This window comes from Chelmon rostratus, chromosome 18, assembly GCF_017976325.1.
Source record: "Chelmon rostratus isolate fCheRos1 chromosome 18, fCheRos1.pri, whole genome shotgun sequence".
Lineage (NCBI taxonomy): Eukaryota > Metazoa > Chordata > Actinopteri > Chaetodontiformes > Chaetodontidae > Chelmon > Chelmon rostratus.
In genome coordinates this window covers 22,704,347-22,719,129 of record NC_055675.1, presented here as the reverse complement: position 1 = coordinate 22,719,129, position 14,783 = coordinate 22,704,347, and the positions used below count along the sequence as shown (strand labels likewise).

The window sequence follows — 14,783 nt, the reverse complement described above, 5'->3', positions numbered from 1 at the left end:
GATGCCAAGCTTTGGAGGGCCTGGCACCGCACACACTCTCCTCCTCCTGGTGTGTGTTTGCATGCTGTACCATCAAAACACACATATACTGTACAAACACACATGCATGCATATTAATAGCGATGACAGATGAGTCACGGACTGGAACATTACTCCAGGCCAAAATCAGAGGAAGGAGGTCATCCAAAATCCTCCCCCGAAACACAACACACACACCACGCCGCAAAACAGCAAACACAAACATACAAATACATTTTTAATCAAAAAATCTCCCGTTCAACTCATCTGCTGCAAATCCAGTCAGAGGAAATAAGACAAAGCAGCGAAGAGAGAAGGTTTAGATCTGCGATTGCAAATTTCATGAAGTAATCTGTTCAAAACTCGTATGTATAGTTCAGTGTGTGTAGTTTCAATCAGCACTCACAAGTCAAGAAACTGAAAAGACTTCAGAAGCTTTTAATGTTTTATTTCTCTACAGACTTTTAAAAAGCAAACCCTCTTAAAGAATCATCACATGTAAAAGCAACCTGAGCAACAACATTTTTATCTGAAGTCACACTTCAAAAGTCAAAAATCAGATTTTGCTTAAATTACAAGAATCCTCACGTATGAACACTTGTAAAATCAGGATTAAATGTAAATTCTTAATGAATTCTGTGCTGAGACTGTGTGGAGTGTCACTGGATTTCATGGTGCAGAGGTGGTGTCCGAACAGCGATTACATCACGTTTAGTTAATTGCTGCGTATCAGCACCGATGTTCGTCAAATAAAACACTCTAATTTGTAAAATACTAAGCGTGTTAGTTGGAGGACGGCTCTTAGTTAGAAACTGAAAGTGTACAGATTTCACTCATCACATGATCAGATTAGGAGAGCTGATCGATGAGACGATGGCGGAGGATTTGGTGTCAAAAGCAAAAGAGTTCATTAGCCAACATTTTGGATTTAAGCGCGCTGCTAACAGGGAACCTGATAACGTTAATGAGGCATTTTGTAAACTTTATCTGATGAAGGCGGCAGCTTCTGGAGGCAACACCTCTAATCTACACACACACACCTTCAAACACACCGCAAGAGCGAGGCTGCGAGAACGGCCCAGCAGCGAAAACGTGACCAAAAAAGTGAGCACTGAAAGTCAGACTGAACAGACACTGAGCCGCTTTTCTTCTTCTTCTGCTGTCATCTGTGTCGTCTCGAGTTCATTGGCTGATGGGAACTGGTCATTCGACGCACCACCTCTTCAGGAGTGCATTACGCTAGAAACACCTTCAGATATCGAACGTGTCTAAAGAGCTGAGAAGACTGACAGTCTCCATCAGCCTCCATCAGCTTACATCAGTCTCTATCAGCCTCCATCAGTCTCTATGAGCCTCCACCAGTTTCTATCTGCCTCTTTGAGCTTCCACCAGCTGCTATCAGCCTCCATCAGTCTATATAACCCTCTATGAGCCTCTACGAGCCTCCATTAGCCTCTATCAGCCCCTTTCAGCCTCCACCGGCCTCTATGAGCCTCCATCAGTCTCTATGAGCCTCCACCAGTTTCTATCAGCCTATTTGAGCTTCCACCAGCTGCTATCAGCCTCCATCAGTCTATATCAGCCTCCATCACCCTTTATAACCCTCTATGAACCTCCATTAGCCTCTTTCAGCCTCCACCAGCCTCTATGAGCCTCTTTCAGCCTCTATGAGCCTCCATCAGCCTCTATAAGCCTCTTTCAGCCTCTATGGGCCTCCATCAGCCTCTATGAGCCTCCATCAGCCTCTACGAGCCTCTATAAGCCTCCATCAGCCCCTATGAGCCTCCATCAGCCTCTTTCAGCCTCTATGAGCCTCTTTCAGCCTCTATGGGCCTCCATCAGCCTCTACGAGCCTCTATAAGCCTCCATCAGCCCCTATGAGCCTCCATCAGCCTCCATCAGCCTCCATCAGCCTCTACGAGCCTCTATCAGCCTCTGTGCTGCAGTTTCTGCTTCGTGTGACATAGGGCACAAACCACATGAGAATTCTTTGAGCACAAACTGAGCTGCAGTTTTCCTCTCTGTTTTCCTGGAAGTGACATTGAAAAACTTCTGGTCGATCTTCACTTTGATGAACAGAAGAATAAAAACTGGTTCAGCTCAAGTTGTCCATAAGTTTATTGCAACTGGTTCATGATGTGTGCACGGACACAGTCTTACCAAAAACTGAGAGTAACGTTACATCGGCTCAGCTCCACACTGTACATCCTTCTCCACTCAGCATCATCACAGCTGCGGTCAGGAGGCAGACAGCGGCTGCGTTTACACGCACACAATTCAACCGGCTTCTTCAATCAGAATCACAGTCAGAATCTGACTTATCGGCCAAGGATGTGTGCACATACGAGGACTGTGACTCCGGTTGAAACAAGGTTGGCATTTGAAAAAAGCCGGTGTCTTTGCTTCCCACTGGAAATGTGGGCTTTTCTTTTGTACACGCATGTCTATCGCTGCCTTGCAAACTGTTGCCTAGCCAACGCACCAAGCTGTGCTTGAACAGGTAAAAGGCTGTGTGTCACAAACTGAGACGGATATTCTTGATGTGCTGTGCACACGTTGAGAGAATGCACCTAAAACCTGAAGAACGTGCCAAGAAAATGCTCCGTTCTAAAGACGGCCTAATCTGGAATATCCAAACAGAATATGCTGTTTACATGATCCAAATCAGATTCAGAATATTGTCATATTTGGAATAACAGAGGAAAATTTGTGTGCCGGTAAACGTAGTCAATGTGTGTGAATAAATGAAGCATTCCCACAGTCCCCATTTTAAAACTGACTGACCACTCCATCGCTGCATCCTCACTGAATGGACTGGAGGTGCTTCTTGGCTGTCTTTGGCCGTCTAGGTCTTGGTTGCTATCGGACAGGAGACTCCTGTGCCCCTCAGACCACAGTATCCATCAGGGTTTTTACTCAGGTACTGTTGGTGGTAATCCTCTGCGTAGTAGAACGGCTTGGATTCGGCTATTTCAGTTGTAATCAGGCCAAAACCTTCTTCTGTCAGCACCTGAAACATGCAGCAAGAAAGACTCAAAGTTTACGGATTCACAAGGACGAGTTACTGTGTGGAAACAACATAATAAGACAGAACCTTCAGTGAGCTCTGTGGGAATCATTTTTGAAGCAACAACAAAGAACGCAGCAGGAATGTGTCAAAGAAAACAGAACAAGAACAGAGTGCATGATGGGAAATAAATCTCTATTTGATCTCTACAATGCTGAAAACCTTAGAACTGTGTGTTTCTATTTGATGTGCCCCCTAAACTTTGGATTTAAAGTGAAAGCACATGCAGTTGCCCTGGTGCTGCTTCTTTAAATGACATTTTTAGGCACATGTTTATGTTGTATCATCACGTTCTATTATTTCCTTTCCTGCTGTTTGTCTGCATTGAGCCGACTTCACCAAAAGAATCATTTCTCGTCGTCGGCCTCGTACTGCAAAGTGCTTATTAGCACTATTCCTGGAAAAAAAAGTGTTTCATGTGTAGCTCCAGGTACTGGACACACACACACACACACACACACACACACACACACACACACACACACACACACACACACACACACACACACACAGTAGAATCAGTTGGTGATGACACCTTCTCCTCCTCGTGATAAAAATTACTCAACCAGATGGCGTGTGGGTAAATTAAAAGAGAAAGACACACGGCGAGCATGAAAAGACACACACACACAAACACACACACACACACTTATGAAACACTAATGGAGGGGTGTTGCTGTGTTTTTTAGCATGTGTGCATGTATGTTTACAGCATCATGTGATGGATGTGCCAAACTGGGTGTGACGTTCACATGTTTTGCCTTTTATCTAAACAGCTGCTGTTCTTCCTCCACATGACAGCAGGACACAAACCCAAAGCTTCTCAAGTTTTCTGGTGATTTTAGAAACCCGGAAACTCTCAGTAACGTCAGAGATCTGACTATATATAACATACATGGACACATGAATGGCCCTTCGAAACTATACTTCTGTTCTCAATGTGTTTATATCCAGTTTAAGTTTCATGTGAATGCTTCATTTACTGGCCCAGCATTCAGGTAAAGCTTATTTGTATGTTTAAGCCCCTGTAATTGTGCAGATATTTCAACTATTCATGATAGTTTACACAATCACGACTGACAAAAATCACAAAACAGGCTTTAAGCATCTTAATTCATCCTCAGATTCCTCAAAGTGAGGAATCATCTAAAAGGTCAAGATAAGATGATTGAAATGATCTCACAATAATTGTTGAATAAAAATGTTTGTACCATTTTACTCTCATGTATCTTATTTATATATATGCTATATCTATATCTATATATTCATCAGAAATATCCCAGAGAGAATCAAACTGAGAGGCATTAAAGACGCAACAACAGCAAGTTTAAGCAAAGTGAAACAGTGTCCACTATCTGCAAACATGGCTGCACTGTAGTGACGGTGGAGGTTCAGACTGCACGGCTGTCAACAACTACACAGAGCTACAGATGAAGTGCAAAGACCTAACAGTAGCTGCGACTACGGTAAAAACAAAAACTGTGATGGCGTCTCGTAGCTGACCGGTTTCATGTTCGGTTGTACGGTTCCTGTTTTGACTGACTTCCAGGTTGAGAACGCAGATCTCCTCTGGGAAATACTAAAAAGTTCTCTGTTTATTTATAGGACAGAAAACAATCAGACTTAAAGCGCTGCTGGGTAATTTCACACACTGGTGCCTCTAATGGTTAGTCAGAGGTAATTGTTTGAACACCATTTTTACTTATTGACGTCAGCGCTCAGAAGTTGAAGAAAATGTCAGCAAACAAAGGCAGACGGTCTGCAACGCTTTTCTACCAGAAACTACCGAAGAGACGAGAGACACATTGGAAAGTTCAGCTTTTAATGGACAGTGTTTCCTGCTGTTTGACTCATCACTTCCTGCTGTTTGACTCATCACTTCCTCCCGTTCGACTCATCACTTCCGGCTGATTGACTCATCACTTCCTGCCGTTTGAGTCATAACTTCCTGGTGTTTGACTCATCACTTCCTGCCATCTGACTCATCACTTCCTGCTGTTTGACTCATCACTTCCTCCTTTTTGAGTCATCACTTCCTGCTGTCTAACTCATCACTTCCTGCTGTTTGAGTCATCACTTCCTGCCGTTTCACTCATCACTTCCTGCCGTTTCACTCATCACTTCCTGCTGTTTGACTCATCACTTCCTCCTGTTTGAGTCATCACTTCCTGCCATTTGACTCATCACTTCCTGCCGTTTGACTCATCACTTCCTGCTGTTTGACTCATCAATTCCTCCTGTTTGAGTCATCACTTCCTGCCGTTTCATCCTTCACTTCCTGCTGATGTGCAGACATCTGCAGCTAAAACACTCTGCAAACTGCATGTTAAAGCATTCAACACTCACTGAATTTGACTTGAATATTAAAATCAGCGTGCCGGTTTCTTTCAGACTCTGCTGTGATTTACAGATTAACGAAACAATGCAAGTCAAAGCATCTGAGCTGCACCAGGCAAAGCGCGGTTTGTTTTTAGTAGGAGTCAGCGATGGCTGAGGCTGTGACTTGTGGTCTGCAATGAGTTTTAGCCGTGAAGGTCTACATGTCAGGTTTGTCAGAGTAAAGCTGGAATTAAGGTTCCCTGAAGATCCACTTTAAGATCTGTGCAGGTCTTAATTAACTGGTGGGTCACAAATCAGAGATCAGAGAAACAGCAAGGACCGTTATGAGGCTGAGGAAGAACGTTCCAACATGAAGACACCAACGTGTCCATGGAAACAACTGCTCCTGCAGGGTAATCAGTGGTGGAGTGTAAGTACACATTTGAGGTACTTGTACTTTGATTATTTCCATTTTATGCAACTTTATACTTCTGCTGCAATAAATCTCAGAGGCAAATATTGTACTTTTTACTCCACTACATTTGCCTGACAGCTTTAGTTACTGGTTATTATTTAGATTCCTTCCTGTCCAGTGAAAAGCTGGTATCTCCAGATGTGCTGCTGTTGAACATTTGTGATAAACTGAAGGATGAAGTTTTCCTTCATGTCTTCTTCAGCTAAATAAACTGTTTAAAAAGCCTCTTGGATCAGCTGAAAATGCATCGTCACAAAGCTGAAAACAGGCTGTTTTTCTGAGATACGAGGTTCTCACAGGACAAACATGTGATGATCTTATAGAATATGATGCATCGCTGCAGATTAAACCAGCCAACAGGATATAAAGTAGTTCAAATGAGCTCAACCTGAAACATCTACAGCAGTAAACGGATCAGATATGATAGAAAAACACTGACAGGAACGTTTTACTGCTACACCAACACTCTGACTGGAAGTACTTTGAGTACTTGTATTTGTAGCAGAGTATTCTCACACTGTAGTATACAGTTTAATACTGCAAAACAACATAAAGATGAATGTCAGAGAATTAAATGATGCAGCAGCAGAGGTCTGAAACATTTCATTTCTCCCAGACGTCGGAGTATATGATACCAAGCTGATTTTGGTACGCTATTCCTTTAAGATGATGGAGATCAGTACAATATAACGGCTATAGATAGCTTTAAGCTAAAAATACAGGCAGTGACATTACTCCACCGCTACCTGTCAAACCCAAAATGGCCACATTTTCCATTCCGCTGGTCTAGCAGCATCCTCAACCATCCTCAGTGTGTTTGTTTGGGCTGGTCCTGCTGCCGTGTTAGCAGCCTGCTATAAATGCATAATTCACATCCATTAATTTGCATGTCAGAGAAGTAGATTTCTCATTTGAAATGCAAATACCTTGACTGCTCTGCTAAAGCAGGGAAATGTGAACAATGCTGATAAGCACCCACGAGACAGAGAGGAATGAAAAAGCTGGAATGGAAAAAAAGGTGAAGCTGGCATGTTAAAAACGCGAGAGAGGGATTTCAGAGACAAAGAAAAAAGAGAAGGCAGAGAGAGAGGAAAGAAAAGCAGCTGTTCTGTGTTTAAGACGTAGATATGTGGATGTTCATGAGGAGGAAATACAGCCGGAGAGCTTTATCAAGAGCGAGAGAGATGCCAGAACAATGAGTACACACTGCTTCAGCAGCCATGCCTGCACCCACCGAGTGAGCACACATTATTACATAAAGCAAGCATGCAAGTACACACACACACACACACACGCTCACACACACACAGTCACCACTTCCACCTGCCATTTTAGACCCAGTGCACACCCTAATGATGGGTAGGAGGCAAGAGAAGAAAAGGGAGGCTCCTTTCATGCTTCAGACAACTGCCAGCCGCCTGCAAGGTAATTTTCTGCAGTGCTGTTGTACCTTACACACACACAAACAGCAACACACACACACACACACACACACACCAAATTCCCCAATCACTCTCTGTGTGAACAATACAATCAAGGCAGGCAGCGCAGCGAACACAGTCAATACCCTGACACCAAATTAACCAGACTGCTCTCTGCCTGTATCACCACTCCTGGCCTAAAACTGCTCTCCTCCTCCATCTGTGCATCACCGCTTTCCCTCCTCCATCTTTTACGTTTGCATGTAAACGAGAAGACTTCTTTGAGTGGATATTAATACAGATTCAGGAAGCGTGTGGTCGGCGTTTCCTGGGAAAATCCTCCGTGCTGAGACGCAGAGTGAGCACGCAGGGCTGCAGGGACAAAGACGAAAGCCACCGACAAAGACTTCATCAACAGGGACGACTCCACCAAAGGTTTTTGGGAGCGCAGATTCATTAATATTTTACAGGTGGCGCTGTGCAAATGCATGTAAAGCCAGTGAGGTGAATGCAGGGAAAGATGCATCTGCTCTCTGAATTATTGACAATCCCTCTTCTTTTTAGGCTCGAAAATGTTCAGATTTTAAAGACACGAAGCTTCATGTGACACTTCGGACCAAATATATGGTTACGGACATTTAAAAAAAAAAAAAAACTGAGTCAAAACATAATCTGAACAAACCCTGACAGTCAATGTCTGCATATGTGTGTGCGTTAGTTTTGCAACTAAAGCGATTTTGGTGGAGGACAGATTTAAGGCCCAGATGGTTTGGCATGGAATGTGTTTGCTATAGGCCAACTGCTACACACACACACACACACACACACACACACACACACACACAAGCACACACACACACACACACACACACACACACACACACACACAGATGGGAGAGGGTGGGGGAGACAATCTGGTGAGAAAAAAATGAGAGAGGAAACAAAACCTAGAAAGATGACAGAGAGATGCGGCGGTTAGACAAAGATGATCCATCAACTGTATCCGTCTATATCTCTATACATCATGATCATTATAGATACAAGCTTTGTGCTATAACTGCCTGCCAGACCTGGACACACACACACACACACACACACACACACACACACACACACACGGGTTTACCAGGTATGAAGTCCTGCTGCTAACAAGAACAAAAGTCTAAAGATTTATACAGAGACTAGAATTGTCATTACCCCACACAATATTCAATACAACCAGGGGAAAACAGTGCTATTCAGAAGCTTTCCTGCAGCTAAAAACTGGATGGTGGTGTACATTCTCACTGTGTCAACAGATCTAAAAAGGTTAATCCTCTGAGGAGCAGGACAAACAACCCGCCATGACAGCTGCTGTGCACATGCTAGCGATGGGTAGGAGGTGAGAGAGGAAGAGGAAGGCCCCTTTGCTATACCAAATGTACGTTAGCTGTTAGCTGTTAGCTCGCAGGCAGCGAATCAGCCGACCGGGTCGGCGTATGTCTGCGTTTGCGTTCAGCTCAGTCTGTGATGCAGAAACTCTGGTTCTTTCTCTCATTTCCCTCCAGTCTCCTCTCGTCTCTGTTCGTCTGTGAATCAGTTTGATGAAAGCTGGGGATAAGCACACATTCATGGCTCAACTTATACATCTTCACGCCAATCCGCGCCACAAATTTGCACCTAATTGCATCTTTACATCTACTTTGAATGTGATCGCACCGTTCTGTCTGAGCACACAGTGAAGTGTATCATTAGAAAGAGCAAAGATTGCCTGGAGGCCACGAGTATCTGCAGCCAGTTTGCAGCGATCCGCCTGACACAATCTGATGTGTGTTGTTGTTGGAAAATGTTGGTCTGATGCAAACTCCACGATGTCTGTTTGTGCTCGTAAAGGTCAGAAATTTCTTGAAAAAGTTTTGAAATTCTTTGTGCCGGATGTTATAATCATCTGTCTTGTTGCTCAAGCTCATTCTGGTCCTTCTTCTTCTGCATTGTGCTTTGCTGTGTTGCACTTTTGTTTCTCAATAACGTCCTGTTTAAACAGCTAATGTGACATAACACAGAGAGAGAGAGAAAAATGGACACTTCTCACATCCCAATCCTCATCTGCACTAACCTGACTTTTCATAGAAAGAATTAGAATCAGGTTGGCTTTATCGGCCAAGTGTGTGTGTGCACATACTGTACAAGGAGTTTGACTCTGGTTTAAACATTGCACTCAATGTACCTAATAGAAAAGGTCATGCAAGACTGAACAATAGGTTAAGTTGTGCAAAAATCAATCAAACAATATATACATAACGGATAATGAATGGCCAGTCAGTGGATGTCAGAGGGGTGACACTGTATGACTGCTAACAGTAATAATCAAAGCAGCACGTCTTCTCTATGTGTTACCGTCATGCTAAATGTTGAATACATCAATATGAATAATGCTGAACAGCAGCAACAGGCGGCAGAATTCTCTGACTAATAACGTTGAAAGAATAAACTGATGTGGAAATGTTATTAATTAAGACTTCAGACAGAAAAATAATGAATGAATGAATAAATAAAGTGTGTTAATCTTTAACACACTGCAGCCTGTAGCCTATAAATGAAAAGTATCAATGAGCCTTGTTTGTCTACAGGAAACTGAAGTAATTCTTTCCAGCACCCCGGAACCAGGAACCACACCGGCTGGTGTTTCCGTCAGATCATAAATAAATACAGTGTTCAGCGGCGATGGAGGCAGAAAGAGTGAAACAAAGAGCAAAGAGACAAATCCAACGTTTCAAAAGAAAAGGAGGGGAGAACGAGGCGAGAACAAGAGAGAGAAGGGACTCCGATGAAGACCAGACTACACTAGAATAGAATAGAAAAGAATAGAATAGAGTAACCTCCTCCTTGTCAGTTTCCATGGCAACAAGCCCTGTTGGTGGGATAGTGGTGCAGAAGTCTCAGCAGGAGAGAGTTCAACAGAGGGAGTGTGTGAACCTCTTTTGTGTGTGTGTGTGTGTGTGTGTGTGTGTGTGTGTGTGTGTGTGTGTGTTGACTTTAAACAAAGCATATGGACACACACACACACACACACAGATCCATTATATTTCAGTATTCAGCTGCCGACACCAAAAGCATCTTTGAGACAGGCCGAAAGAAAGACGGCTGGGCAGCAGAGGGGGATGATGGGAAATGAAGTCAGAGGAGAAAGAACAGGCTGATGAGGAAGAAGGTAAGGACAGAAGAATGAGATGACGGAGGAAGAGGAGTGAAGAGAGGAGAGGATGGATCAATACCTTCTGGTATTGATCTCTGGAGGCCAAAGCTTCCTCGAGATGCTGCGTTGTGTAGGTGTAGATGGCAGAGCGGTATGTCGTCCCAACGTCGTTCCCCTGTCGCATCCCTGAAAACACACACACACACACACACACCCACACACACACAAAACGCGAATATGAAGATTTCAGCTGACGCGAGGAGCCTTCGTCCTCAGCTCTTGGCAGAAGCAGCATCACATCATCTGAAAACAACAGCTGACAGCATTTCCAAAAATATCTCTTGTCTGTGTTGGCAGGAGCGAATGCTGATTTGGACGGTGTGCTGATCATTTCATCACGTATCCTTTCATCACTTCACTGTCGGCCTGTCAGCCAGCCATCCACGACGTCCGGTTAGCTCAGAGGGTTGAGCCACTCGAGCGCCGTGGCTCCGAAGATGCCACGCTTTGGTCAAAAGTGAAGTATTTTTGTAACAGAGCTTAAATCCTGATGACTCTGGTGACCTCTTGACTTTTAATCTTTTGTGAACTGCAGGTCAAAACTTCACGACAGGATCCGACTGAAACTGATGAATTCTCACCAGCCTCACCTGTTCTTCCTGACGCTAGAATGCTAACATGTTGCTGCACCCTAATTAGAATGTTAAAATGTGAACATGCTACAAGTTGCATGATAAACATCATGCTAATGTCAATCCAACATGCTAAATGTTGGTACATCCTGTTAACATGCTGTGTCCTGTTGAAATGCTATTCTTAGCTTCTTTATATATTAAAGGTTGTCCAGTTGCCCTTCACTTAGCGCATGCTAACGTCCATTAGCTGCTGCATTATCACGGCAATGTTAGCAAACATATTTTTATGCTAATCCTAGATGCTAGCACAGCAGTCTGCAGCGACACGCCATCCCATCTGGTTTCACCTCATGGGACCATCATTTGTTTTCAACAGCACGATGACCTAAAATACATTTTTTGGGCTGCAGAGTGAAAGAAAATCAGCCAACAAGGTCTCAGGATATAAGAGAACCACTTCAAGACCTCATGAGGCCACCTGAGAGGAAGCCAACACGGTGCAAATGTTAAATAATCTAAAATAGAAAACACATTTAGCCTTGTTTACGCTGTTTTTTGCTTACTACATAATTCAGTATGTCTTATTTTATAGTTCACACAGTTTTCCTTCTATCAAAGCGTTTTCATCCTGTTCATCAGTCGACAGGTTCGGTGATGAGTGTGTGTTGGCTGACGTTGTACCTTGAGTCGGGTCGTGACTTTCCCAGAAAACCTGGAGCAGCTTGGCTAAGCTGATCTTCTCTGGATAGAAGACGACTCTCACCACCTCGGTGTGGCCGGTCATACCTGCAAAATACAACACCTGTGAGAGCATGTGTGTTTGAGCGAAGTCATAGAAATGTGGCTTTTGTCACAGGTGTTTGAGGATCACAGCTTCTAAACATGACAAATATTTTAATTCCTTTAAATGAAAATGACTAAAGAACATTTCTATTGGTTGAATTTGAAGGAGCTGATGGTCATCCCTTTAAGAAGTTGTGGAGAATCATCTTCCAGTCTGAACTAAAGCTAAACTCACTCACTTCTTCCAGAACTTCCACCTATCATGTGGTCTTCAAACTTTTCCATTTTAGGAATTCTTGGTTGTCCTACACGAGTCCTGAAGTCCTGGTCGAAAGCTCCAGAACAAGCAAATAAATGGACCTAAATTTGAGACTGTTCTGTCAAACTGCTGTCTGCAGGGTCAAGAACAGGACGTCCTGTAGGTGCTCTGAATGATGGGAAGCGTGAAGAACCACAGATCCATGACAACTGCTGATGAAGACTGTTTGTCTGCCAGCTGTGAAAACTCACCTGCAAAAACTTTCAGTACTTTTACTAGATTTTAAAAATGTTCTCAAACTTCATCAGATTCACACCTAAAAATCCAAAATACAGTTGGTGTCCTTGAAAAGCCCAAAGTCGATGCTGAACCACAACAAACGATCAGTCCTGCAGACAGACAGATAGCAGCTGGTGTCGGTAATGAGTGTGACCCAATAGGCTGCACCTCATCTTCCTCCTCTCTCTCTCTCTTATTACTTTTTTAATATCAGGAGTTATGGATTCCTACCGTAGATATTGGCGAACAGAGACAAAGCGGCGGTCGATATTAAATTAACCACCGAACCCACCTCGCAGGAATAAATTCATCTCGGACAAGATGAGAAATGAAGCGGTGCTCGGAAGCTGCAGACAGATGTTGTCCACATGACGCTCGTTTAACTGTAGCGTTATCTCACGTCCTCGTTATGTCGCCACTTCAACACGAGCAGCTCAGAGCAACACGTCAACAATGTCTTTATGTTTGCCATTGGAAAAAATAACGTATACTTTAAAAGATAAGCAAGAAATGTTTCAGAAAGTGTGGGGGGGTTATATTTGGTATATCAAGAACAAAGATTTGTCTAACTTGCTGAGCGAAACTGGGACAACATAACTTCTCCCAGTCGAGGACCACAATCAGGAGCTGCACTTTATTTTTCTTTTCTATTTCTTCTTTCACCTCATGGACTCAAACGCTGATTCTGAATGTACCTAATGTCTGTTAATTAGTTTGTTTACCGTTAAATACGTGTGTGTAACCTTGATATGTCTGCACAAAACTTCAATAAATATATTGTTTAAAAAAACACAGCATTGATATATGAAAATATAATAATAAACTTGAGTCATATAGCCCTGTTCTTAGCAAGGATACAAAGTGCTTTACAAAAGAGAAATAAAACTAGAAGGTGGATAAAATGAGAAAAAGGCCAAAGGACGTGAGCACAGAGGAAGTAAAGACAGTAAAATGAGCTGAATACGATCAAACAGTATAAATAAAACATTTAGCAACTATTTTCAAAAGATTTCACAAAAAGAAAAGTTTTAAGAGGAGTTTTAAAAGACTTTTGGGGCTCTAATAGTAAAACCAGCAGGGCTCCATCCACAGATTTTAATGGTCCAGAGGGCAAAGACCAGGTCAACAGGTCAGAAATGCATCCAGGAGCAAGACCTTAAACGTTAGCAATAAACTGCAAGCACTGAGGCTCAACACCCAGCCCTCAGGCTAGCAGTAGAACATTTTAGCACATTGCTATTATCAAATCACGCCCTTAATTTTTCCTTCAACCACCACACCCGACTTCCTGCAGACCGCCACTATTAACTGGACACTCGTCCCTCCACACCTCTGCGGAGAGCTGCACCAAAACTCGACACGATGAACTCAAAACGACGACTTCTCGTCCTCGTCTCATTCTGTTTGCTTAGTTTTCATGGAGCTGTCGGAGTGTCTAATGGGTTGTTCTGCTTTGCATTTATATTACATTATTATGTTTGATGAAAGAAGGATTCACTGATTTACTTTATAAGAACAATCCTTTGGTCACAAGCTACTGTTCCGGCTTTGAAAACAAATAAAGACGAACAAAGTGAGAGAGAGAGACCAGAACTGAGAATGAGAAGAATAATAAAAGAGTGGGAGTCATTTTAATTCTGATGATACGACCTGTGTTTTTGTACAAAAAGACAAACCATGCTAATTTAATCTGCGATGTGAAGCTGCACTGAGCTGACGGTAAATATTTAAGCAGCGATGAACCTGCGGGTCAGCTTTGTTATTGCTGTTTCTCCTGGAGGTGGAGATGTGCGTTTAGCCAAGCGTCATCCTCCACTGCGAATCAAAAAAAACACATCCGGCAGGTCAAACCGGGTTCAAACCTGGCTGTTACTGTTGTTCAAACATAGCTGCTTTAGAAACAGTGAGAAGTTTAAAGACACCTCCTCTTCATCGGCAGGCTGGCTTAGGATGAAGCCTGACTAGGATGTGCAAAAACAGGATACAGGAATGCAGGAATGTGGTGAAAAACAGACGAGTGTTACCACAGTTCCCATTCACAGGATGTTCAGAATGAACACGTGTCAGAAAGTAAAACATGTGAGCTGTTTGCACATATGTTTGTAAAGAAAATGTAGACCTAAGATAAGATAAGATAAGATGACTGATCCCATGCTGGGGAAATTTAAGTGTTCCAGACAGCAAGAATAAAAAGAGGAAAAACACAAAAAACATGTAGAAAAAGAACAAAAGTATAAAATAAAATACATTTGGTCTTATTACAGTTAAAGGTGAAGAAATCACAAGTGCAGAAAATTAGATGGAGGTCGGAAAGCGTGAATAATAATAATCACACACTCAGCCTGTGCTCTC

At 43.0% G+C, this 14,783-nt stretch overlaps 1 protein-coding gene across 1 annotated transcript in view; it reads right to left on the bottom strand.

Moving 5' to 3' along the window:
• Nucleotides 1-450: 450 nt before the first annotated feature.
• msra (methionine sulfoxide reductase A) overlaps nt 451-14,783 on the bottom strand; it is a 31,307-nt gene continuing 16,974 nt past the window's right edge. Inside the window, exons 4-6 of the mRNA XM_041959182.1 lie at nt 11,792-11,896; nt 10,555-10,661; nt 451-3,028 (exon numbers count right to left, since the gene is read on the bottom strand). Of these exons, the coding sequence (XP_041815116.1) occupies nt 2,864-3,028; nt 10,555-10,661; nt 11,792-11,896 (377 nt within the window). The 3' untranslated portion in view covers nt 451-2,863. The remainder of the gene's footprint in view (nt 3,029-10,554; nt 10,662-11,791; nt 11,897-14,783) is intronic.